The sequence below is a fragment of the Loxodonta africana genome, chromosome 26 (genome assembly GCF_030014295.1).
Source record: "Loxodonta africana isolate mLoxAfr1 chromosome 26, mLoxAfr1.hap2, whole genome shotgun sequence".
Lineage (NCBI taxonomy): Eukaryota > Metazoa > Chordata > Mammalia > Proboscidea > Elephantidae > Loxodonta > Loxodonta africana.
In genome coordinates this window covers 8170816-8195583 of record NC_087367.1, presented here as the reverse complement: position 1 = coordinate 8195583, position 24768 = coordinate 8170816, and the positions used below count along the sequence as shown (strand labels likewise).

At 41.1% G+C, this 24768-nt stretch overlaps 1 protein-coding gene across 5 annotated transcripts; it reads left to right on the top strand.

The window, feature by feature from the left end:
* The first annotated feature begins 61 nt into the window (after positions 1–61).
* ERLEC1 (endoplasmic reticulum lectin 1) lies at positions 62–24121 on the top strand. 5 transcript variants are annotated; one of them, XR_010319470.1, is made up of 15 exons: positions 65–367; positions 5847–5951; positions 7073–7153; positions 7758–7835; positions 7977–8040; positions 8746–8780; positions 10970–11193; positions 11285–11414; positions 16108–16269; positions 17082–17141; positions 19989–20113; positions 21683–21760; positions 21986–22061; positions 22179–22392; positions 23862–24121. XR_010319470.1 is itself a non-coding variant. In XM_003417604.4 (14 exons), the coding sequence occupies exons 1-14, from the start codon at positions 206–208 to the stop codon at positions 23931–23933; spliced, it is 1452 nt and encodes a 483-aa protein (XP_003417652.1). In that variant the 5' UTR covers positions 66–205; the 3' UTR covers positions 23934–24121. The 5 variants fall into 5 exon arrangements, 4 of the variants coding, with proteins under 4 accessions (XP_064133168.1, XP_064133166.1, XP_064133165.1 ...); XM_003417604.4 differs by lacking the exon at positions 22179–22392 and having other exon boundaries at positions 66–367; XM_064277095.1 differs by lacking the exons at positions 17082–17141; positions 22179–22392.
* The last annotated feature ends 647 nt before the right edge of the window (positions 24122–24768 follow it).

Genomic DNA, 24768 nt, shown 5'->3' with positions numbered 1-24768 from the left:
ATGCCGCCTGCCCCGGAAACGGTGGCGGGAGGCCCAAGGGGGCGGAGACGGCGCTGCCCGGCTCTCCGGAAGGAGACGTGGCGGCGGTTGGGCCCCCGGCTCCCTCTGCGCTTTGTAGCCCCGCCGCCTCCTCCTCCTCCTCCCCCTCGTCTCCTCTGTGGGCAGAGGAGATTGTGGCGGCGGCGGGAGAAAGCGGCGGCGGAGGATGGAGGAAGGAGGCGGCGGTGCGCGGAGCCTGGTGCCCGGAGGGCCAGTGTTCCTAGTCCTCTGCGGCCTCCTGGAGGCGTCCGGCGGCGGCCGGGCGCTCCCGCCGCTCAGCGATGACATCCCTTTCCGAGTCAACTGGCCCGGCACCGAGTTCTCTCTGGTCAGTACCCTGGCGAACGCCGCTGCCGCCTCCGCTCCTGGCGCTAGGGTGCGGCCCCTCCTCTCGGTGTTCAGTTTTTCCCTCAGGACCTCCCCTGTAGGGTCCTGCCTCCTCCCCGGTCCAAACTTCACTTACTCTGCGTTTACCCATGCAGCAGGTGTTTACCGGGTACCTGGGGTGGATCTCGGACCATGCTAGGCACAGGGGACCCCGCGGTCACCGGCTCTCTGTTTTAAGCCTGTCGCGCCAGACTTGGGCTCCCCACGCTCCCACCCTATGGAAGAAGCTTTCCTAGAAGCGCGTCAGGCGCACGCATTCAGCGTCTCCCTTTCGTATCACACACCACCCTGCCCGCACGACGGTACTGCCGCAGGGTCGTGTCATTTTCTCATATTCCTTCTCCTCCTTTTACATACACGCGCTTTCGTTTAGCTCCAGAGGACTCGCTGTCCCTCAGAGTCGCTTCTGAAAAGGCTGTCTGGCCCGTGAGATGTTGACGACATAACAGAATAGCTTTTACAGCTTAGATGTATTGTGGCCGGTATTTGAGTCCCCAGAACGTGAGCTTTTATTATCCGTTTTCCCATGTTAGAGAACTTTCATATCCTCGTGGGAATGAATGAAAATTTGCAGCTCTGTCTTTGGGGGGCAGATTGCTGAAAAGCTTTCCTTTCCACGGGTGGTTACTGCAGGGCAATCCAAGCAGTGAAATTGTTCTTTTGTGAGATTGACCTTATCGTAGTTAATTCACTTATTTCAAACTGAAAGTCTGGAAATGTAAGTTTAGTTTTGTTTTTTAAGGTCTTATTGCAGTTACCTAGAGTCATTCAACTTGGGACGGTCTTTTATTATATCGTTAAATTATTGTTTCTTTGATACCATGATGTCTAAACGGAAGATTTAAGAGGATAACAGATGTCGTCATTACCACGGTAGCTCTGTATTTGCAAACGTTAGTTTTTGCTTGTATTTCACACCTGGTTTGTTTCTCCAGTTTTCTATTTTCAGTTCTCATATTCTTGTAGTTTAGTAGTTCTCTAATTTGTTTAGGTGAATGTTTCTCTGGAAAACCAGGGTTATCTTTGCACTGGGCCATGAAATAGTGACAAATTAAAAATACCTATGTAAAGTTTTGTTATAAATCAGATATAACTTCAGCAGGCTTAGGGCGAGAATTAGTCCAACTCTGTTGTTTTCAAAGAGCACATTTGGAATGACCATGGCAGATGTTTAAAGATGATGATCGTTAGAATTTTTTCCTCTTGAACGTGTGGTGTTTTTATATATACATAAATGTAAAATCTGCAAAACCTGGAGCCTGTGTAATGTAGAAACCTGTCAGAGAAGGGAAATGCAAATATTTTCCACAAAAATGAGCGACAAAAAAGAGGTAAGACTGCAGAAACCTAGTGAGAGCCAGAAAAACAAGACAGTCCTGTCAAGTTCCAGCTCTCACAGGTACATATACATACATACATTGATGCATATACGTGTACATATATGTGTGTATATATGTATATATATACACAAGGTGTCACTATATATGTTCTTTTGCATTGCCAAACAATAATTAAAAATGAAATTTCAAAATAAATTGATAGCCTGACAGAGACTGGAGAAACCCTGAGAGTATGGCCCCCAGACACCCTTTCAGCTCAGTAATGAAGTCACTCCTGAGGTTCACCCTTCAGCCAAAGATTGGGCAGGCCCATAAAACAAAACAAGACTGAAGGGGCACACCAGCACAGGGGCAAGGACTAGAAGGCAGGAGGGGACAGGAAATCTGGTAATGGGGAACCAGGGTTGAGAAGGGAGAGTGTTGACGTGTCATGGGACTGTTAACCAGTGTCATAAAACAATATGTATACTGTTTAATGAGAAACTGGCTTGTTCTGTAAACCTTCACCTAAAGTACGATAATAAAAAGAAAAGAAAAAATAAATAAATTGAAAGATGTGTGAAGGATTGGTGTAGCATGCACTAAGGCGGGGATCTCTTCAGTCAGCAAATGCCAGTGCCAGAAAGAAAACTGAGCAAAAATCTGGCAGTGACCTCTAAAAAGGCAATTTTGGTTCCCAGCTTATAGGATGGTAATTTTTCAGGGTGGCATATCAGCATACTTTTATTAAAAAATCTCACATTTGCTTTGCTGTGTACACTTTCACCAAAAATGAAGTAGAAGATTACATATATATGCATGCTTATACTGCATATATACATATACGTATGGGTAATATTTTAAACATTTTTAAATGTATGTAATGTTCTTAAATATTCTGTATATAATATCTAAAAATATTTTTAAATATATGTAATTTTAATTTTTAGCTTTAAATGGTTCTATGCTTTAAATTATTATGTGTATGTATGTAATATGTATTTTTTATACATATATATGAAATATTTTACTGTACTTTTGGTGAAAGGGTACACAGCAAAACAAATGTGGGGTTTTTTAATTTAAAAATGTGTGCTGGTTTCCTACCCTGAAAAATTACCACCTTATCAGCTGGTAACTTAAATTGCCTTTTTAGAGGTTACCACCAGGTTGTCGCTCAGTTTTCTCTCTGGCACTAGCGTTTGCTGGCTGCAAAGAGATCCTGTCTTCTTGTATGCTACAACCAACCCGTCACGTATCTATCAATTTATTTTGAAATTTCGTTTTTAATTATTTTTTGGCAACGCAACATAATCTAAGATTTGGGGAAGAATTTCTTTTTTTAAGTTTGAGTTATTTTGAGAAGAATCTGTAGATGTTTTTCTATGAATTTCCACAATGATCTATGGCCCAGAAGTAAAAATAAGCCGCTGAAGTCCTTGTCATTGTTCTTGGTTCTGTTTTTGTTTTTAACTACTTCTATAATTGTAAGGCTTCCCACCCTACTTGATTTAATTGAAACAACTGCCATCCTCACCTGGTGCTGCCATTTTCTTTTTTCTGCCAGTTGGTTGGACATTTATATATAACTAAGCAGCTGCTTGAACTAGGATAAGGTTCTTGGTCTCTACAATCTGAAAACGGGAGAGACTGGATTAGAAGATCTGACCATTTTTTCCAGCTTTAAATTCCTCTGTGCTTTAAATTATCTTCCCATTCAGATTAAGCAAAGCAATAATCTTTTAAACTCTTGCTTTCACATTTACTTAGAAAAAGCACTCCTTTCTGTCTACTTGTATCGTTAATATATAGAAAAGCATTCCCACTAAAAAATCTCCCAAACTCTGCACCGGGGAAGAACGATGGCCAGCTCCATTGGCAGCATGTCGTACGCATTCACAAGTTGGGCCACTGTTCGCGTCCTCTCTCGGGACCGTTCTGCCTCTCATCCTCTGACTATCTCAGTCTCTCTAGACCCATGTCGAACATTGGAATTTCTCGCTTGCCAAGGTATATTTAAAATTCTTTAACCTTAAAGTGCCCCACCTCCACTGATTAGTTTAATTCTATTAAAATTTGACTTTATATCAAATCACTAGTAGATATTACCTCTTATGGTGCCCAGCAGTGGATATGGGTATCATAGTTGTTCTGGGGATAAACGAGGTAATAAATGCGAAGCACCTCAAACACTCCTGCCATGGAGCTAATGCAGCTAGCACTGACTGCTCTTCTGTTTTATTGTATTGCCTTGGGAACACGTTGCCCTAAGTTGCATTTGTGTTTAAGGTTTTGTTGGTGCCAAGTAGTGCTGGTTTTATTTATAAGGTTAAGAGTTGTTAAATTGAGAAAAGAATGCTTAATAGGAAGTGGTTCTTTCTTTGCCAGGGATGCGTAAATAGTGCAATGGCAGTGGTTAAGCGCTCAGCTGCTACCCGAAAGGTCAGCAGTTCAAACCCACCAGTGGCTCCACGGGAGAAAAGTCCTGGTGACCTTTCTTCCGCCAAGATTACAGCCTAGGAAATCCTCATGGGGAAATTCTGCTCAGTCATAGGGTCTCTGTGAGTCACCAGCAACTCGACGGCACACAAAAACAGCATAAAATTGATGAGAGAGTTATAGGACACGCAATAGTGTGAAAACCTCTGCCTAGTAGTTAGTATCACATTTGTTGTCCAAGCAGTGCTTTCCTTGTAGCAAAATATCAGCCCTATTAATTGAAGGAGCCCTGGTGGCACACTGGTTGAAGTGCATGACTGTTAACCGAAAGATGGGCAGTTCAAAACCACCAGTGGCTCCACGGGAGAAAGATGTGGCAGTCTGCTTCCGTAAAGATTTACAGCCTCAGAAGCCCCGTGGGGCCGTCCTACTCTGTGCAGCAGGGTCGCTGTGAGTCGGAATCAGCTCCACAGCAAAGGGTTTTATGCACTTACCGTATGCCCACTCTCCAGCTACAACGGCAGACTAGAATAGTTGCCACAGAGGCCATATGGCCCACAGAACCTAAAATATTTACTATCTGGTCCTTTACAGAAAGTTTGCTGGCCCCTGATATATGCTTAATAACTAGTATAGTTTAAAAACTTAAGTCAGCCCAGAGGAGCCATAATAATTGTTCTTTTAAAAGGAATTTATCCATATGTTAGTCAAATGTGAAAAATACCGAATCATATTATGTTCAAGTGCCCCGTCCAGCACAACGAAGAGTAGTAAAGTGCTGTGGCTTCTCACACATAGAAGGTAATTGTCAGTAGCATTAATTTTAAGTATTACTTAGGTGTTAATACTTAGTATTACATAATTAAAACTAAGAAATTCTTAATAGGAGTGATTGTGTATCTATGAATGCTTTTTATTGGTATTTTAACTTCATCCTATTATTACCACTTATTTCTTTATGCTCCAAACTTTATTTTTGTTCCTTTTTTGTCTGTTATATGGTACACCAGGATAAAATTTGTCTTTGATATTAAAAATACGTAAAATCTATTCCTTGCCTCTGGACATACGTTTTAAAAATCCCTCTGTTGAGAGAACCCCTGAGGGAGCAGGAGAGCAGTGGGATGCAGACCCCAAATTCTCGTAAAAAGACCAGACTTAATGGTCTGACTGAGACTAGAAGGACCCCAGTGGTTATGGCCCCCAGACCTTCTGTTGGCCCGGGACAGGAACCATTCCCAAAGCCAACTCTTCAGCAGGGATTGGACTAGACAGTGGGTTGGCGAGGGATGCTGGTGAGGAGTGGGCTTCTTAGATCAGGTGGACACTTGAGACTATGTTGGCATCTCCTCCCTGGAGGGGAGATGAGAGGGTTAGAGGGGGTTAGAAGCTGGCGAAACGGACACAAAAAGAGAGAGTGGAGGGAGGGAGCGGGCTGTCTCATTAGGGGGAGAGCAATTGAGAGTATGTAGCAAGCTGTATATAAGTCTTTATGTGATTTGTAAACTTTCACTTAAAGCACAATAAAAAACTTTTTTAAAAAAATACCTCTGTTGAAACGATAAATTAGTTTGAAGAACCTTTGTTTTAGCTAGAACTCCCAAGTTCTTCCATGTAGTGCAATTTCACCAAAGTAATGTCTATTTTCTGTTCTGTTTCTAGCCCACAACTGGAGTTTTGTATAAAGAAGATAATTATGTCATCATGACAACTGCACATAAAGAAAAATATAAATGTATACTTCCGCTTGTGACAGGTGGAGATGAGGTGAATCTCGTATGAATGTGTTGATAATTCCTGTTACCAAAGATAACCTGTTTAAAACAGCAACAACTACTTTAAAAATTGAATGACAGGTTTCTCAGTAACCCTGTGTTACCATAAAAATATTAATCACTTTTATTAATCCTGAATTCTTTGATTGATTTTGTAGTTCAACTTGGAAAAATTAGCAATCGGTTATTAATGTTTTGAATAAAAATGTAACTCCAAGCTTGCTTTCTTTCGTAGAAATGAGGCTTTCAAAACGAAATACAATTTTAAATGGTCACGTGAGCTTTTTTATGAAGAATGTCTAAGATATACCTATAGGTAGCTTGTGCTTTCTCACTGCCTTAGCTCATGCCCTTTTCTTCCTCCTGAAATGCCCTAACTGCCTCTTATCCATCCTTCAAGGCCATGACTTCTTTCAAGATGAAACAGGAGAGGCAGCAATGTAAAATGGAAAGGACACCAGCGTAGGAGCCAGGAGGCTGAGGTAGAGGCTATAGTTAGCTGCGGAACCTTGAACGCATTTGAAACTCACTTCCTTCACGCGATACATTTATTAGGCCAATTACATCGTATTTTTGTGATCTATAAAATGGAAATATTAAACTCAGGGCTTTCTTAACGTTTTGTTCAGATTTGAAATCTGTGAAAGAGAGACGTCTGTTTCATTTTGTTTTAAACCTCAAGACACACAAATACACAGGCAGAGAACCACACACATATATAGCATTCAAACCCAAAATGTCAAAATATGTAGAAAACTGAGAAGTACCTTAAAATGCTCCAGTATATTCTAGAAAATCCAACTTTTCTGGGCTTTTATAGCTAGATTCTGTTCAGATACAAGCATTTAAAAATTCTGAAATAGGTTTATAAGAGTTGTTCAGGAAATTGATAGTTAAAAACCTTTTTGTGAGAGAAGAAAGAATGAACACTGTTGAAAGATTATCCTCTGGCTCCATGTTTTATATTTCAGTTCTTTTGAAAGACGTTCCATACCACAGGATCTTGTTAAAAGTGTTGGCCTGTTCCTCTCTTATTTCCAAGCATTTGTGATTTGACCAGTGAGGTGGGTGAAGTTCTAGAAAAGTTGTGTTAAACTTCAGCTCTCTCTGCAGGAAGAAGAAAAGGACTATAAAGGCCCTAATCCAAGAGAGCTCTTGGAACCACTATTTAAACAAAGCAGTTGTTCCTACCGAGTATGTATTTTGTGTTTACTTAATAACTTAGAAAGTAAATTTACGGTAGCCAGTAGAGCCTTAAAAATAATTCTGCGTTTCTTCTTACTTTATTATGTTGTATCAAATTTTAAGTTAGTTGTAAATCTAAGTTCTTGCTTAATATTTTGCCCATTTGCATCATGTGGCATCTATTGCAAAGTATTTTGGGAAATCAAAATATATAGCAGATATCCATTAATACTGATATGAAATAATTCATTTAGCAAACTGCTTTGAATGTTTTTCAGATGAAAAGACAGTTTATAGAATTTTAATTTAAAAAATGCTAGTTTTTATTTTTTTTTTTTTTTTAGCTCTGTAGAAAATGATTGCCAAGCCCGATGGTTGTTACAGACCTCAGGTGTATTCTAGACCCTTCTCATTCACAGAATTCTCACACAGCGCTCAATAGCGAAAACAATGACTATTCACGTTTTTCTAAAGCACAATAAATAACATTTAATGAAAACTTACTCTAAATCTTAGAAGAAATCCACTCAGCTACTTAGAACAGTAAAAAGTAATTCCGTTATGTATGTAACTTTGTGACTTTCAAGTATTTAAGTACATTACTCTTTCTTAGATTGAATCGTATTGGACTTACGAAGTATGTCATGGAAAACACATTCGGCAATACCATGAAGAAAAGGAAACCGGTCAGGTATGTTTTTCTTCAAAATTTCAAGTGTGAAACATTATAAAATGAGAACTTTAATAATGATATTGATAGTTTTTAAGTTGAATTCTTAAAAAATGTATTTGCAAAATATTTACTATATTTTTATTTTATTTTTAAATATAGAAAGTAAATATTCACGAGTACTACCTTGGAAATATGTTGGCTAAGAATCTTCTATCTGAAAAAGGTTTGTTTCTACACAGTGATTTGATAGTAATACAGGAATTTGGTTTAAAGTACATGTTCAAATTGGAATTTAAGAGTTTTTCTTGGAGACTATGAATTTAAAAACACTAAAATAAATTTCTGAACAGCCTAATTGAAAACTTTTTCAAAGAAGTCTTTTTTTCCGTTATTTTCTGCTTTGATAATCATTGCTTTTTTTCTACTTACTGGTTTACATTTTTTTAATCTGGTAGGATATACATGTTACAGTTATATTTAGTCAGTGTTCGTCTTTTTCTTGGTTTAAGCAAGATTTTATTTATGGAAATAGACAGATGTATCCCCCAAGTAGTGAAATGTCTAAATAATGTATATTATTATTAATGTTTTTATTAATCTATTTTTATATTATTCATATTGGTCAACTAATTTAGGATTAAACTTTGAAATAAAAATACTTCAAAAGAAAACTATTTTGGCCAGGATTTGTTGCCTCAGATAGAGTATTTCCTAAGTGAAGAAGTAATGATTAAATATGACTGGCCCTTCAAACAAAAACATATCAAGGAAACTGGCTTAAAGCAATGACGTAAAAATTGTGTACGCGTTAGATCTTCTTTAGAAACAAGTTTAAGTTTACAAAGTTGATTGAAAACGTGGTCATTGGTATCTTATCTACATGTTACTGCTCATTCTTTACACTTCCTTCTCTTGTGTTATTCCATAGAACAAGAAGCAGAGGAAAAAGAAAAAGCAAAAGAGGCAAGTAACAAATGCTGATTTTCCACTCTTAACGTTTATTAGTAGCAAAGGCATACATTTATAACTTAGTAATTGACAGAACGTAGCCATGTGTTCTCTGTCAAATACTTTGAAAGATCAGGCCAAAGAAAATTTGTAATATTTTAGGTTTGTCTAAGAAAAATTACAATGTAATCCTTCCATTTATTTTTAAGATCATTAAAAAAAAAATTCCACAAAAGATATATCTGGAAAGCTCAGTAATAGCGTTATATCACTCTGTGCTTACCAATGGTTCTCTCTACTTAAACTTGGAAACAGTTGTAGTAAGAACCTTTTGTACTTTCTCTGTTGATAAGTCCCCCATCTCCTGTGGGTAAAACGGATAAACTGTGTATACTTAACAAGTTATCAGACTGCAAGCATCTTAAAAGCAGGGACTGTCTTTATCTCTTTACCCTGAAGTGCAAAGCAGGGTGCCAGACATACTGTAGGCATTTCATAAATGTTTACTGAATGAATAGGTGAAGATGACTTAAAGATAGGATTGCTTACAAATAGAATGTTTCTCAGTTTGCCTAATCACAATTTTTGCATGCCCATGTAGTTTAAGGAATGCTTTAGAATTCCATAAGAGTTCCCAAGAATTTCCCTAAGTGGTGCAAAGAGTTAAGCACTCCACTAGTAGCTGACAGGTTGGTGGTTCAAATCTACCCAGAGGTGCCTCAGAAGACAGGCCTCGCGATCTGCTTCGGAAAGGTCATAGCCTTGAAACCCCGTTCAGCAGTTCTGTTCAGCACACATTGGGTCACCACGAGTCCTAATCTACTCAGAGGCAACTAACAATGAGAATTTCCATAGAGTTTAAATAACTTATTGAGAGGATGTTTCCGTAGATGGTTTAACATCACAATGATGCTTTTATTAGAAGTAAAGTGAGATGGTAGAATGCCTTTAAAACTAGGCTGCCTGTAACTAAAAAGGTGGCTCTGGGGGTGGGGGGGGTTTGGTAAGCTAAGCAAGGACACAATAGCATTGGTATCTTAAAAGATTTTAATTTTACAGACCACCTTTGAGATAAAATATTTATTTATGGGGACTCTGGAGGATAGGAGGATAGAATTCAAAGCGTGAAATGATAAAGGAAGAGAAGAGTAAGGGAAGAAATTAACATTTATTGAGCCGCAGATTTTAAGCCAGGCACTGTGCCAGGCATGTAACAAAAGGTAATGCCTGATTCTCGGAATACCCTTAAGTGCATATGTTACTCTACTTTTACTGATGGCAAAACCTGAAATGTGGTCAAAGACTAAAGCTAGTAAATGTCAGAGCTTGAATTTGAACCCAGGATTCTCTGATTCTGGACGCTAGTATGAGCATAGCCTACAAGGAAATCTCAAAATATTTTTTCCTGGAAAGGTTTATTTATTGCCTGCTTTGGACATAGTGCCAGCAGGGTACCAAAGCGATAGAAGAAGAGATTCCTGCCTCCAAAGAGCTTGCCTGGAGTACTATTAACAACATCGTTAAAATCCTTTATGTCAACTTCTTCTTGTGTTTATGTAGGTAAAAGTATGGCGCTAACTCCTTAATAATCCTTATCTTCTGAGGTTATGTCCTTTGTTCCCCCACTCCATGAAAACCTCTTACTTTGTCCTTTGCTGGTCTTGACTAGATTTATACAGGAGTTGGTGTGCTGGGAAGTATGTGCTGTTAATATAGAAGAAGCAGGTTTAAGAATCAGTGCCGTAACGATTCATGTTTGACCATCTAGCCCCACGTTTTCACAAATCAGACTTCAAACCTCTAGAATCTAAACTCACACAGCCATTCACTGAGAGTTGAGTGAAGAAAGCTCTCACCAATCCGGTGGAGTGCGTTTTTCTATCTTATCTTAGTCCTTCTTTAGAACTGTTGAAAATAATTATTTTAGCCCTTTATATTCGTGTACGTATACTTGCCGTCTGAGTTTTAGCACTGCGTAATCGTTTTCCTTTTTGCTGTATTAAACCAGCTCTGAAAATATGTATTGGCTCAAATGAGAACTTATGAATAAAAAACGGGAGAGCTTATAGAACATACAGAAATGTTACCTTCCAGTTTATACATTAAAATGTAGTTTTCTTGCCTTTCAGAATAAGTTGCTTCTCCCATCCTCACCCCCAGCTCCTCTTCTAATGAAAAGCCTGTCTTATACTCTTTTTTTTAAGATTCCCACTAAAAATATCGAAGGTCAGATGACACCTTACTATCCTGTGGGAATGGGAAACGGTACACCTTGTAGTTTGAAACAGAACCGGCCCAGATCAAGTACCGTGATGTACATATGTCATCCTGAGTCTAAGCACGAGATTCTTTCCGTAGCTGAAGTTACAACTTGTGAATATGAAGTTGTCATTTTGACACCACTCTTGTGCAGTCATCCTAAATATAGGTAGGATGTGGATTTCATATTTTCAACAGAAAACCCACCCATGCTTGGAAGGGCCGTGCGCTCAGCTCTAACCCTGGTTCTTGCTGCACAGGTTCCGAGCGTCTGCTGTGAATGACATATTTTGCCAGTCCCTGCCGGGGTCACCGTTTAAGCCCCTCACCCTGAGACAGCTGGAACAGCAGGAAGAAATACTAAGGGTGCCTTTTAGAAGACATAAAGAGGTAGGAGAATTATCTAGTGATATTAGCGCTTAGTTTTCCAAAGTTTGGAGCCTATTTCAATATTTAAATGATTTCTGTAGTGTAGTAATAGTAATTTGTTTTCTTGATTCAAAATCTTAAGTTCCAATTCTTTTATTTGTTTCCTTATTTTAGCACATTTCGGAAACTGCTTTAGCATTCTCTTTCACTGCATAATTTTAATAATATTCTAAAATTTGATATCCTATTCACTGTAGTTAGTTTAATTTTTTGGCTTAACTGGACTTCCCAGCTAAGCCTCTTGAAAGAATAGTTTACAACTCATCTCCACCTTCTAACACTTCATTTATTCTTCAACTCGCTATTTGTCATCAAATTGTCATTCCTCCGAATCTGTTCTCATAAGGTCCGTGGTAGTCTTTTGGTTCTAGATTTGCTGGACATATGCCTGCTTGATCTTAATCAACGTTCATGAACATTCAAAGCTTGAACTTTTTCTCTTCCCTTGACTTCCGGATCACTGCTGTGTCCAGTTCTTTTCTACCTGTGTACTTGTTCTTTGCCTACTTCCTGCCCCTTTAATTGTTGACGTTCCCCATGGTTCTATCCGTAGCTCTTTTTCCTTCTTACTCTGGGCAGGCTCCCAGGTGAGCTCAGCCAGGCGAGCTCAGCCGGTTCTCTCCACTTGCATTATATGCCTGTGAATCCCAGATAACACCTGCAAGGCTCCTGAACTCAAGGCACAGTCGTGATAATTAACCTGTATTGAGTCCTAACAACTGTGATCTAATTCTCACAGCCACCTGTGAAGTAGATACTATTATTATCCTCCTTAGTGGATGAGGAAATTGAGGTTCAGAAAGGGGGCTGTTGATTAGAGTCCCAGCAGTCTAGTTCTAAAGCCTGTCGGCTTAACCACTTACCTCTGCTGCTTTTCCCTTTTAGCCACAGTGTCTTCCCCTTTCATCACTGGACATGTCCATATATAATTTCAGTAATCTCAGGCTGATCGTTTCTTCTTTCATACCGCCCCTTTTCTTGTCTTCCCCATTGTTTTTAAAGCCGTATGCTCTACCTAGTCACCTGTACCAGAAATCCGAGTCATTTTTCTTACCTATCTCTTCATTTATTTCTAACTCCAGTCATTCACTGAGAGCCATCAGTGTTACCTTCTAAATGCTTTTCAAATCCGTCCTGCTGTGAGTTCAGGCCTTTGTTATTTCCTAGGACCAGAAACTGCTCCCCTTACCCATTCCCTTTCTAACCCTTCCTGCACAGCCGATAAAATGCTGTCTCTAAAATGAACACTTGGTTATGTATATAATCCTCTGGTGGTTCCCACAGTCTGCATCTCAGGATACAGCGGTTGCTCGTGGGATCAAGCCCCTTTGTGATCTGACTCCAGCCTCCTCTCCACGCTGCTCACCCATTACCTTCTGCCTCAGCTGTTGGAACAGCCTTTAGTTTCCTCCTCTCCTGTTGCCAGCGTCCCCTGCCTCCCCTTCGCCAGGCAAACCTCTGCTTAGACCTGAAGACTTGATCGCAGTGTTGCTTCCTTTGGAAATGAGCCAGGACTCCAGTGGGTTACCCCAGGAAGAGAGAAATCTTTACTCTTCCGTGGGCTTATATTTTATTCAGTCCTCAATTGTAGTACTTACATGGCTAAAATTGGGAGTTTTACCTAGCCCTTTCACACTAAAGTGGAGGGCAGAAGAAACTGCTTTCTTCACGTTGGTGTTTCTACCTCCTTGCATGACGCCTGGCACGCAGTGGGTGCTTCTCAGCCGCCACCTTGCATGACGCCTGGCACGCAGTGGGTGCTTCTCAGCCGCCTCCTTGCATGACGCCTGGCACGCAGTGGGTGCTTCACAGCCACCTCCTTGCATGACGCCTGGCACGCAGTGGGTGCTTCTCAGCTGCCACCTTGCATGACGCCTGGCACGCAGTGGGTACTTCACAGCCACCTCCCTGCATGACGCCTGGCACGCAGTGGGTACTTCACAGCCACCTCCCTGCATGACGCCTGGCACACAGTGGGTACTTCACAGCCACTTCCCTGCATGATGCCTGGCATGCAGTGGGTACTTCACAGCCACCTCCTTGCATGACTCCTGGCACGCAGTGGATACTTCACAGCCACCTCCCTGCATGACGCCTGGCACACAGTGGGTACTTCACAGCCACTTCCTTGCATGACGCCTGGCACACAGTGGGTACTTCACAGCCACCTCCCTGCATGACACCTGGCACACAGTGGGTACTTCACAGCCACTTCCTTGCATGACGCCTGGCACACAGTGGGTACTTCACAGCCACCTCCCTGCATGACATCTGGCACGCAGTGGGTCCTTCACAGTGGTTGTCGAGTTAACTAATAGCTGCAAGGCCTGTTCTTCCTCCTGCTCCTCTTGAGAACTGTTCGCAAAGGTGTCATCAGACTCTGTGGGTACTGTGACGACAGTATCATCCTAATAGGAGAGATACCGATCTAAACTTTAATCTGCGGTGTGGTTTGGAGTGTTGAAAGACTGGAGATAGAATTCTCTTCCGGTTTGCACCTTGGTAGGGATTTAAATACCGGCAGGTGCATAAAAGTAGCTCAATCAGAGTGTTTCACAAATCCCAACTGCTCATTACTTTTCAAGGAAGAAGTGCCAGTTAACTTTTCTTTAATACGTTTGATCTGCCAGTTGAGAAAAATAGATTTGGGGGATAAAGGAAAAGAAACTACAGATGACAACGCTTGTAGACCTTCGGGGCACTTCGAGAACGCTCCATGTGAGAATCTTAGGTGATGCCGTCAGGTGCACGGTTACTTAAAACTGATCCTTTTTATTTTGGGATCATTGTTTTTCAAAAGCTAGTTTATTGTGTGTCATTTTTCTTTTAAAACTTGGTATTGGGCATGTGGTTTGCCTTTTAAGTTTGGGCCCAGCTTTTCCTTAAAGTGTTTTTTTAAAACACAAAACGACAGATTTGGCTATCAGAATTTGGTTTGATGTTCTGCCTGTGTGATTATATGTTACATTAATTGGGAGATGACTGCACTGTAAGGAGTCCATTTTATGAATTTACAAACCCTGCTACAAAAATTGCTGTCATCCGGCTCTTATTAGAATCATTGTCCTTGAAAATAAAAGTGAATGTTCTGTCCAAGAGAAGCCTTAAGAAGAAATGGTTGTGATTGTCTTCATCCTGTCGTTCACCTTATCTCGGCTATAGTCTGACTCTGCGGCCTGGTCGTTTTTCTTCATCACTTAACATCGTTCACGTGTACTCTGTTACTAGTTTGTTAGACCCTGGCTCCTTGGGAGCAGTGGCTGTGCTGCTTCCTGTGTAACACTTAGCCCTTAAAATACTGCCCGGAACGTAGTAAACGCTGAATAGAGAATAAGTTAGACCCTAAAGTTTGAGATCTTTCGAAAAGTAGGAAACCATCTTGGCAGTCCTTGTTCTCCCTGGTTTTGAGGGAGCGAGGATAAGGTCATTGGTTTCTGGGGTAACCATCAGTGACACCTACCAGCTGAAGTAGGAGCAGTTGGTCAGCGGCAACTATAGCAGGTAAAAAGGGAGGCATAATATCCAATATACATTTATTGGGAACCCTTTCCTTATACAGTTTTCTTTAATTATTCAGCTATAGTTGTTACACTCGCTTCTTCAGCTCTTGCCTAGATTCGTCCTCTCTCACTGTCAGTGCCCAGTTGCTCCCAAGATTCTAACTCATTAACTCTTCCATAACCTCTTCTCTCCGCCTCAGCTCTGTTGCTCCTCGGCTTTAGGTTCTCTTCGCCTCTGGCCTAGGTTGCTGCAAGAGCCCACCTCCTGTCTGTGCCTGGTCCATCTGTGCCTGGTAGTCCTCCTTCCCTGCTGCTATTAATTACTTCAAAATATGATCACATGACATCCTGGCCCAAAACCTGTAAAATAATACCCACACTTCTTAGCATTATATAGCTTTGCAGCATGGTGCCTGCTTCTCTGGTTCATCTTAACATCACACCACCACACCTTTGCTCTTGCCTCTTCCCCAGCTCTCACACACACGCATGCACACGCACACAGGCACACACACACGGACATGCACATAAATCACAGAGTAGTACTCAGGTATCAGGAACTCACCGAGGGCGTTCTCTGCGTGCAGTCTTCATAGTTCAGCTCTCCGTCAGGGTCTGTTTGAATCACCTCTTCTTCTGTGACTGTTCCCTGCGACCTCATTAGCTTGTGTCTTCCCTAGTAAACTGCAGGGTCCTCCAGGGCAACAGTCAGGCCCTGTCACATCTGAATAATTAGTAACTAACACTCACTCCCAGCCGGCTCCTGTTCCCCTACTCGTTACGCTTTATCCACAGTGACCACTTTCGCCAAAACCGCATGTGGGGACACAAAGTCTGACAAGGAGCAAAGTACGTAACAAGAATTAAAAAAAAAATAAGATGACAAAATATATGAAATGGAAATTATCCCTGTGTGTTCAGGGTGGCCACCGTACCCCTAACTGGTAGATGGAGCTAACATTTGTCTAGAGCTTTCTCGGTAGTATCAAGCATTGCAAAATTCATTTTCTTAAAACACATTAAAAACAAGTGGACAACTTTTATTTTCTAAATTCTCTGTAGTTTAAACATAATAATCATTTAAACCATAACTGGAAAAAAAAAGAGAAACTGTGTGCCGTGGAAGCCCTAAACATATCCATGTTGAATCTTAGGAAGATTTACAATCCGCTAAAGAAGAGAGATTGCCAGCAACCCACAAACCCATTGCTATTGGCTCTCAGCCGCTGCTCACTGTTGGAACCACCCACATATCCAAGCTGACAGATGACCAGCTCATCAAAGAGTTCCTGAGTGGTTCTTACTGCTTTCATGGGGTGAGACCTGAACCTTCGCTTTAAATACATATCTTACAAGTCCTCTTTGTCAGTTATTTCATCAAGGGGCATTTTGTCTGTAGGGAAATGGCGGGATTCTGGAAGCCTCCCACTGGACATTTTCTTTCTGCATCTGGCTGCTAATCTAACGCCCAGCCACTATGTTCTCTTTGTGATGGCACATGGGTTAAAGCACCCGTCTGCCAACAGAAAGGTGAGCATTTCGAGCCCACCAGCTGCTCAGCAGGAGAACGATGTGGCAGTCTGCTTCCATAAAGATTTACAGCCTTGGAAACCCCCTGGGGCAGTTCTACCCTGTCCTATAGGGTCGCTAGGAGTCTGAATCGGCTCGACCGCTGTGGGTTTGGGTTTGGATGTTCTCTTTACTCATGAGCTAAACTTAATCTTTACTCTGGCAAAAAATATATATAACCAACTCACGTGTGATGCTGGTTAATTGCTGGAGTGGGCATCAGTGATTGTATATCCTATATTTTGGTTATTTAGCAATCACATTCAAAACTGAAGCTGATGACCACAAAGGTAGAATTTTGCCTCTCACAGCTCCAGTGGGTAATACACTTACAAGTGGAAATTTCATTTTTATTTTTCAAAGACAGTGCAGCAGTATTCTCTCTCTTGTTCTAATCGATCTTATTTCCCAGTAATTTTTAATTTAACTTTCATGCATGCTCTTGCTATAACAGGTAAATGTGTGCGTATTTCTGTTACTGTCATGTGGCAATATTGTGACAGGTCCCAGTCCCCCTTCTCAGGGCATAACTTGATCTCATGTGTTTTCTGTCCTTTAGGGTGTTGGTTGGTGGAAATATGAATTCTGCTATGGCAAACATGTACATCAGTACCATGAGGTATAAAAGATGGCATTTATATCATCCTACCACTAGATGAATTAAAGTCTCTTAAATCATTTCTGGAAAAAGGAGGGGGAATTGGTGTGACTTCTAATTATAAGATGATTTTAATATGGAAATACTAATCAGAGTGTCTTAAAACTCTGGAAATAGAAAACTTGGTGTTGACGAAGTCAGTCATCTTAAACTTAACGTGTTTATTGATTGCTCAGATGCATGTGTTAGCATGAGCCCAGGGGAATCATAAGTGCCTGTATCTCTAAGCTTTGATCAAGAAATTAATTGTTCTTACAACTCGTCTTTAAATCAGGAAACTAAACGGTAAGGCAGAACATTTTCACTAGAATTAGTAAAATCGGCAAATAACAGCACATTTCTCAGCTGAAAGAAGAAAGTACTACCTCATCTTCAGTTTCAACTTTTAAGATTATACACATTGACTTGTGTTCTTCCTTTCGTAAATGATTTTGTAAATCAGTACCATATTCTTCCACACTTGAGCCAAGCTGTTTATATTCTGAGCTTCAAGCCCTGATGGTTTTACTTAACACTGTTACACTTTGCTTGGTAAGGTAAACTGCTGAACATTGAAGACAAGCTTTAATTAATAAATACTGACCTGGCTGCTTTAAAAAGTTCTTTTTGTTCCTTAAAAGAAATAGGGAGTATAATACAGAAAAAGAATAAATGAAGTACCACCTCATTTCTGCCCAGAAAATACCCAATACCTTTTTTCTTTTTTAATTAAAGGCATATACACCAGACATTAAAAATGAAAAGTAAAATTCTCCTCTGCCATCCTTCCACGTCCCAGAAGTAACTGCTGTTAACATTTTCTTAGTTAACCCTGGACAAGAAAGAAGCGCATACACGTAAATGTGGGTATAACTTCTTGTTTATGCAGGAGAGATCATACTGAACAAATGACCCCACCCTTGTTCTTTTCACTCAGTGTCGTGGAGACATTTCCAGCAGCCAATCTCATTCTTTTCAGCAGAGACAGAGTACTGTCGTTACCCGCGTGTGTTTAACAGACCTCCACTGACAGACTTTTAAGTTGTTTTCCGGTTTCGGTATTATTTGAGGCAGTATTTTAGGGAGCACTTTTAAATAGTTCTGTTGCTGTACTGTGTGTGTGTGTGTTAAAAGTTTATGTGACAACACATTTGCCTAGTCAACAGTTTTTACGTGTACAGCTCAGTGGCGTTGATTATGCTGATCACATGCAGTCATTGCACTGCAGTCACTTTGGCAAGTGTGTTCACAGGACACATTGCTGGCGATGTAGTTGCAAGGTCAGAGGATGTGCATACTGGACAAGTGCCTCCCAGAGCACTGGACCCGTTTACACACCCGTGAGCAATAGCTGTCTCCCATACACTTGCCAACAGTAGATTTTATCAGACTTATTTTGGCCAAGGTCATGTAACCCAGAACTTCCTCAGGGACTGTGCTAAGTGCTTTGAGACAGAAGAGTAGTAATCGTTTACAAATACGGTGCTCTCTGTGTGCTCACGGTTCTAAGTGTTTTACACATATTAACTCCTGTAATCCTCCTAACAGCCTAAGAGGGAGGTATCGTCATTCCGAGGTGAAGAGACAAAGAGGCAATAACTTGCCTGAAATCATATAGGTGGTAACTGGTGAGACTGGAATTCAGACCCAGGCAGCCTTGCTCTGTAATCTAACTGCTTAAACACATCACTCTGCTGTTCTAAGTAACCCCTGTCTGTCTAGGAGCTGACAGTCTAGTTGCTGAACTAAAAGGAGCCCTGGTGGTGCAGTAGTTAAGCACTCGGCTGCTAACCAAAAGGTCGGCAGTTCCACTTACGGCTTTGTGGGAGGAAGATGTGGCAGTCTGCTTCTATGTAGATTAAAAACCAAAAACCCCTTGCCAGAGTCAATTCTGACTCACAGAGACCTTATAGATTACAGCCTTGGAAACCCTGTGGGGCAATTCTACTCTGTCGCATAGGGTCGCCATGAGTCAGAATTGACTGGACAGCACACAACAACAACGTGTCCTCCACTAGGCAGTGAGCTCCACTAGGCAGTGAGCTCCATGAGGGCAGTGGCCATACCACTTTTGTTGTTGCTATAAGCGTTTTAATTCTACTAATCACGTGTATGTTAGTGCCAGCATGGTGCCCAGAATAAAATATAAGGAAAGGAGGAAGAAACGAAGGAGTCTTAAAAAGTAATAAAGTAATGCTGTATTCGAAGAGTTCAGTATGAGCTGGAGTTCATAAGAAATAGGCAGAATGGGGAAGACAGGCTTGATACAAAATTAAACACAGTGTCCATCGAGTAGTGTGAAGGCTGACATAACTGGAAGGTTTGTGTTTAAGCAGTAAAAGCAGGATGAAGATAGGGTCAGTCTGGCTGCAGGTTAAGAGGTAGCGGCTAAAAGATCTCATCAAGAATCGCAGTAGTATATGGTTGTATTATCTAGGTAGGAGAGTTGAAACTCTTAGTTGAGAAGTGAGGGGCTGGCAGTGGACATGTTGAGGAAGAGTTGGAAACCAAGACATCTGTCTCCAGGAAAAGAATTGATGGGACTGATAGATGGAGGAGAGGAAGGAGAGAGAGTGGAAAATAACTCTGCACCTGGAGCTAGCATGGCTAGAAAAGTGGATACGCCAGTCATAGAAACGAGAAATAAAGGTAACGAACTGAAATTTCTAGTCATTGAGTTTGGCTAACGTCGTTCTATCTAAACGTTGACATACCCAGTGTGCAGAAGAAGATAGGGACTAGAGCTTATAGGAAGGTCAGGTCATCAGCAGAAATGTCTACTTGATGCTTTGAAACATGCATTATCACAAATATTTCTTCGTGTATTAGGACAAGGATAGTGGGAAAACCTCTGTGGTTGTGGGCACATGGAACCAAGAAGAGCATATTGAATGGGCCAAGAAGAACACTGCCAGAGCCTATCATCTGCAAGACGATGGTACCCAGACAGTCAGGTAAAGACGAATTCCTTCTGCCTTTGGATCTGATGAGCAGACTAAAAGCTCAGAACATTGAAAAACATAAAAATCTAAACACAAGAAGTAGTATCTCTGACCCAGCTTTTTTCAGGGGACATCTTCTAGGTTAGCTTTCTTTTCTTGGGGAAGCAGCACTGCGTAATAGTTAAGAGCACAGTCTCTGGACTCAGACTCCCTGGAGTCAAACGCTGGCTCTTACTCCCGGCGGCAAGTTACGTAATCTTTTCTCAGCCTCACTTTTCTCGTCCAGTAGTATCCGTTTCACAGGGTTGTCGTGCCCGCTAATAGCACGCAGTCAATGTTGGCTGCTGCCTTTAACGGTGGTGGCACGGGAGTGCTGATGTTAGCACTAAGGCACAGTTCCAGGTCTGAGGCTCTTAGACAGCGTTGGCCTCCTTCATGTGTGATCTTAACCTCTTTAAAGTATTTAATTCGATTTCAATATACTCTCAAATCCAAATCCACTGCCGTCAAGTCAGTTTGGACTCATAGTGACGCCATAGGGTTTCCAAGGCTGTGAATCTCTACGGGAGCAGACTGCCATATAGCTCTCATGCAGAGCCACTGGTGGTTTCGAACTGCCGACCTTTTGGTTAGCAGTCTGTCACCTTAACCACTGCACCACCAGGCTCCATTTCCGTATACTCTAACATTTCCTCTTTTTTTAACCTTTGTGAAGTAGCGGTTGGAAATATTTGAACATTGTAGTGGCTTTTGGGAAAACAGCCTCACATTTCTTTTGAGCTATGTAGATATATTTTCTTATAGTTACTTTTCTTAAGTAAATTAACCTCATTTCCCAAGGATAACGGAGCTTTAGCTTGTCCTGCCCAGTGAATTCTCGGTTGTTCCCTTTGTCCTTCTTAGAACAGACAGTATTGAGAGACTGATTTCAGGATATGCTCTTTTCCTGCTAACCGCAATCAAAGTTAGCAAAATTAGAGGTGGACATTTAAGTATTAGAACATACTAAACAAATTGGCTTTTTGTTTTTTTAACGCTTGTATTTATTTCATGTGAAAATAGCTTACGGTGTCATGTGCAATGCATATTGAAGCACAGGTATCGTGAAACTAGCGAAATTATTGCTTTCCTTGGGCTCCTACTGACGTGGAATTCATAACATGGCCTAAGCTGTACCTTTTATACCACCAGTATGGCAGCATTTTAAGGGGAGTAGCTGGGTGGAGGGTGGGAAGAAAGGGAAACGTTGTGTCACAGAATAAACAGTACGCAGGAGCTGGGCAATGGTTCACTTTAAAGAACGACTTTTTTAGAGCACGCTGGCCATAGCTCTGTGTATACAAATAAGTAATACGCAATTTGGAGATCATCATTGTTAAACTAGTAGAAGTTACCTCTTTATATTCTCTCTTTAAAATCTAAAAGTCTTTCTCTGTCCCTTAGCCCTAAAAATATGTATTTTCAAAGAATATTTTACTAATGCAAAACTAATCTCTCTGACCTCCTTCTCACCCCTCCCATTACAGTACTCTGAATCCGCGAGGTTTAGTTTAATAAAGCGTGTGTGTCTCTCTGATTCAGGATGGTGTCACATTTTTATGGGAATGGAGATATTTGTGATGTAACTGACAAACCAAGACAGGTGACTGTAAAACTGAAGTAAGTTGGACCGCCAAATCGCTCTTCGTGCCTTTCTCTTTATCAGCTTTCTGTGGACAGAAGTTTTACATAAATATAAAATGTAATTATGAACTATTAATTACTGTTAAATTATACAGGGTTCACTTGTATGGGATTTTAATTTTTATAGCATAAGAAAACGCTGTTAAAAATAATCTTAGGTTGTCTGATTTGGGCAGTGCCCTAAAGTGCTCTGTGTTTTAGGTGTAAAGAGTCGGAGTCTCCTCACGCTGTTACCGTATATATGCTAGAGCCCCATTCCTGTCAGTATATTCTCGGGGTAAGTAAAAAAGGGATTAAGTCGGCTGTTTCGGGGCCATGTTTTAATTTTTCCATTAAGTTTAGAAAGGATCTTCAGAAGTCTCTCAGACTTAATCTAGCCCATATGACCCAGCAGTTTCGCTCCCACGTGTGTACCCAAAAGATGTGAACGCAAGGACTCAAACCAGATGCTTGTACACCAGTGTTCAGTGCAATACTATTCACAATAGCAGAGGTGGAAACAACACGAGTGTCCACCAACAAATGAATGGAGTGTTATCATAAAAAGAAGTGTAGTTCTTACGCGTGCTACGACATGGACGAACCTTGAAGATATTATACTGATTGAAGTAAGTCAGACACAAAAAGACAAAGACTGTGTGATCCCGCTTACAGGAGATACCTAGAATAGGCAAATGTTTGTTAATGGTTACCAGGAGCTTGGGGGAGGAGGGAAGTGGGGAGTTACTACTTAAGGTCCTACCCATTTGGTGTGATGAGAAGCTTATGTAAATAGATGGGGTGATGGTTGTACAACATGGAGTGAATGGAATTAATGTCACTGAATTGTGCACTCAGAATGGTTACGTTGGCAAACATTTTGTTACATACGTTTTACCACAAAACTAAAATAGTCACAGGCACATTTAACAAGTTAGTGATGGCTAACAAAATATCCTAGTATGGAAAAATAGGTTTCTGACACCATTAAAGCTGATGAATAAGGTGTTCATCATACATACCCCTCTGCCAGCTGCGCCATGGGCACATAAGGTACAGGCACCTTTCTCTAAAACTAAAGTCAGGAAGGAATTGTCTTAATTAACTCTTCAAGCTGAAAGAGGGAAGCCCATTTTTCTTAAGTGAAAATCTAGTGCCGAGGTCGTGAAGAATATAAGTACTCAGGATAAGTTAAAGTGAAAACACTTTGCTTAAAATACATGCCACCTCATACCGTCCCGCGAAGGCTGTAATAGGTTATGAAGACTCTAAGTCCGCGGTCGTCAGGCACAGCTAAGTTGATGGTACCTCCTTTTCCCCCGTTGTCCTGGGTAAGAACCTAAACACTGGAGCTATCCTTCTAAGACCTCTTCGGGATGTTAAGTAGCAGAGAGTGTGGTTCCAAACTGCCTGGCGAATCCTGGCCTAGTCCTTACTAAAGCTGTAACTTCGGGCAAGCTTTTAACCTCTCTGTGCCTCAGATTCTTCACCTGTAAAATGAGAATTAAAGAAGTACCTGCCTCATAAGTATGTGGGGAAGATTAAAGAAGGTAATACATGAAAAAGTGCTCACAGCCATGTAAACTCTCAGTGAATATTAATCACAATTATTCCAGAGCCATTAAAAAGCCTGCTGTAATGTAATTCTGTTTAAACCCCTTTTCTACTATTAAGGAAATATTAGTAATAAATTACAGTGCAGTATTTTCTGCCAGAGTAAACTGGAAAATGGGCCGTCATCCAGGAAGTTAAGTTGTTCTTTGCGTTTTAATCCAATTGCACAGCCAATTCTTTTGCCATTATTCACTCTCATTTTTGTTGTGTAAGGTCTAGCTGTGTATGTCTTTCTTTTTCCTATCCTTTCCCCGTTTTCTCTCTCGCCCCTTAGAGATAAAAAATACCCTCTCCACCTATCTGATATTTTATATAGATGACAGTTATTTTTCAGAAGTCTCAGTTTGTAGATCAATTATCCAAAACAAAGACCTGTGTACATTCCGCAGGTGTATATCCATGTATTCATTCGGCAGAACGAGACTGAAGGAAGTACCTGTCCTGTTAACTCTTTAATGGTTTCGTTGTGGCTGTTGTTCTTTAGGTTGAATCTCCAGTGATCTGCAAAATCTTAGATACAGCAGATGAAAATGGACTTCTCTTTCTCCCCAGCTAAGGGGGAATAAAGTCGGAGGAGAGAAAAGACCGCTGGAAGCCATGATGATTTCTTTCTTTTGTGACCATGTGTCTCATTAGAGTTCTCAGCCATTGGACCTCCTCTAAAGGATTGTACAAAAGGACTCTCAACCACTTTGTGAATATCTGTGTGTATATAAGAGCTTCTTGATAAACTTCTAAGGCAGACGCTTGTCTCACTCCTTTCAGTTGTGTTGTGTCTGATGAAATGACCATGTGTGTTTTTTTCTTTGCTTGGATAATGGGATTCCTAAATAAATCTTGTCCAAGCGATTTAGAGTCCAGCCTAATGGAATCATCGTCGTACCTGTAGAAATTTTTAAATAACAGGCTTCTTATGTAAATTACAATATGTGTAACTGGTCAATGAAGTAAAGATGAGAAAAGATAGAGCTGAATGAGAGGTTGTTTAAATGAGAGCCCATGTAAAACACGTAAACTCTAGTAGTGGTTAAGTGCTATGGCTGCTAACCAAGAGATCGGCAGTTCACATCCACCAGGCGCTCCTTGGCAACTCTAGTGGGCAGTTCTGCTCTGTCCTGTAGGGTCGCTATGAGTCAGAATTGACTCGACAGCAGTGGGTTTGGTTTTTTGGTCTAGTAGTGGTTAACTGCTACAGCTGCTAACTGAGAGATCAGCAGTTCGAATCCGCCAGGCGCTCCTTAGAAACTCTACGGGGCAGCTCTGCTGTATCCTGTAGGGTCGCTATGAGTCCTAATCGACTCGATGGCAACAGGTTAGTGCCTGAAATCCTTTCAGCAAAGTTTATTCAGCACCAGCCTCCCAGGCATTAAACTAGACACTGGGCCTACAGG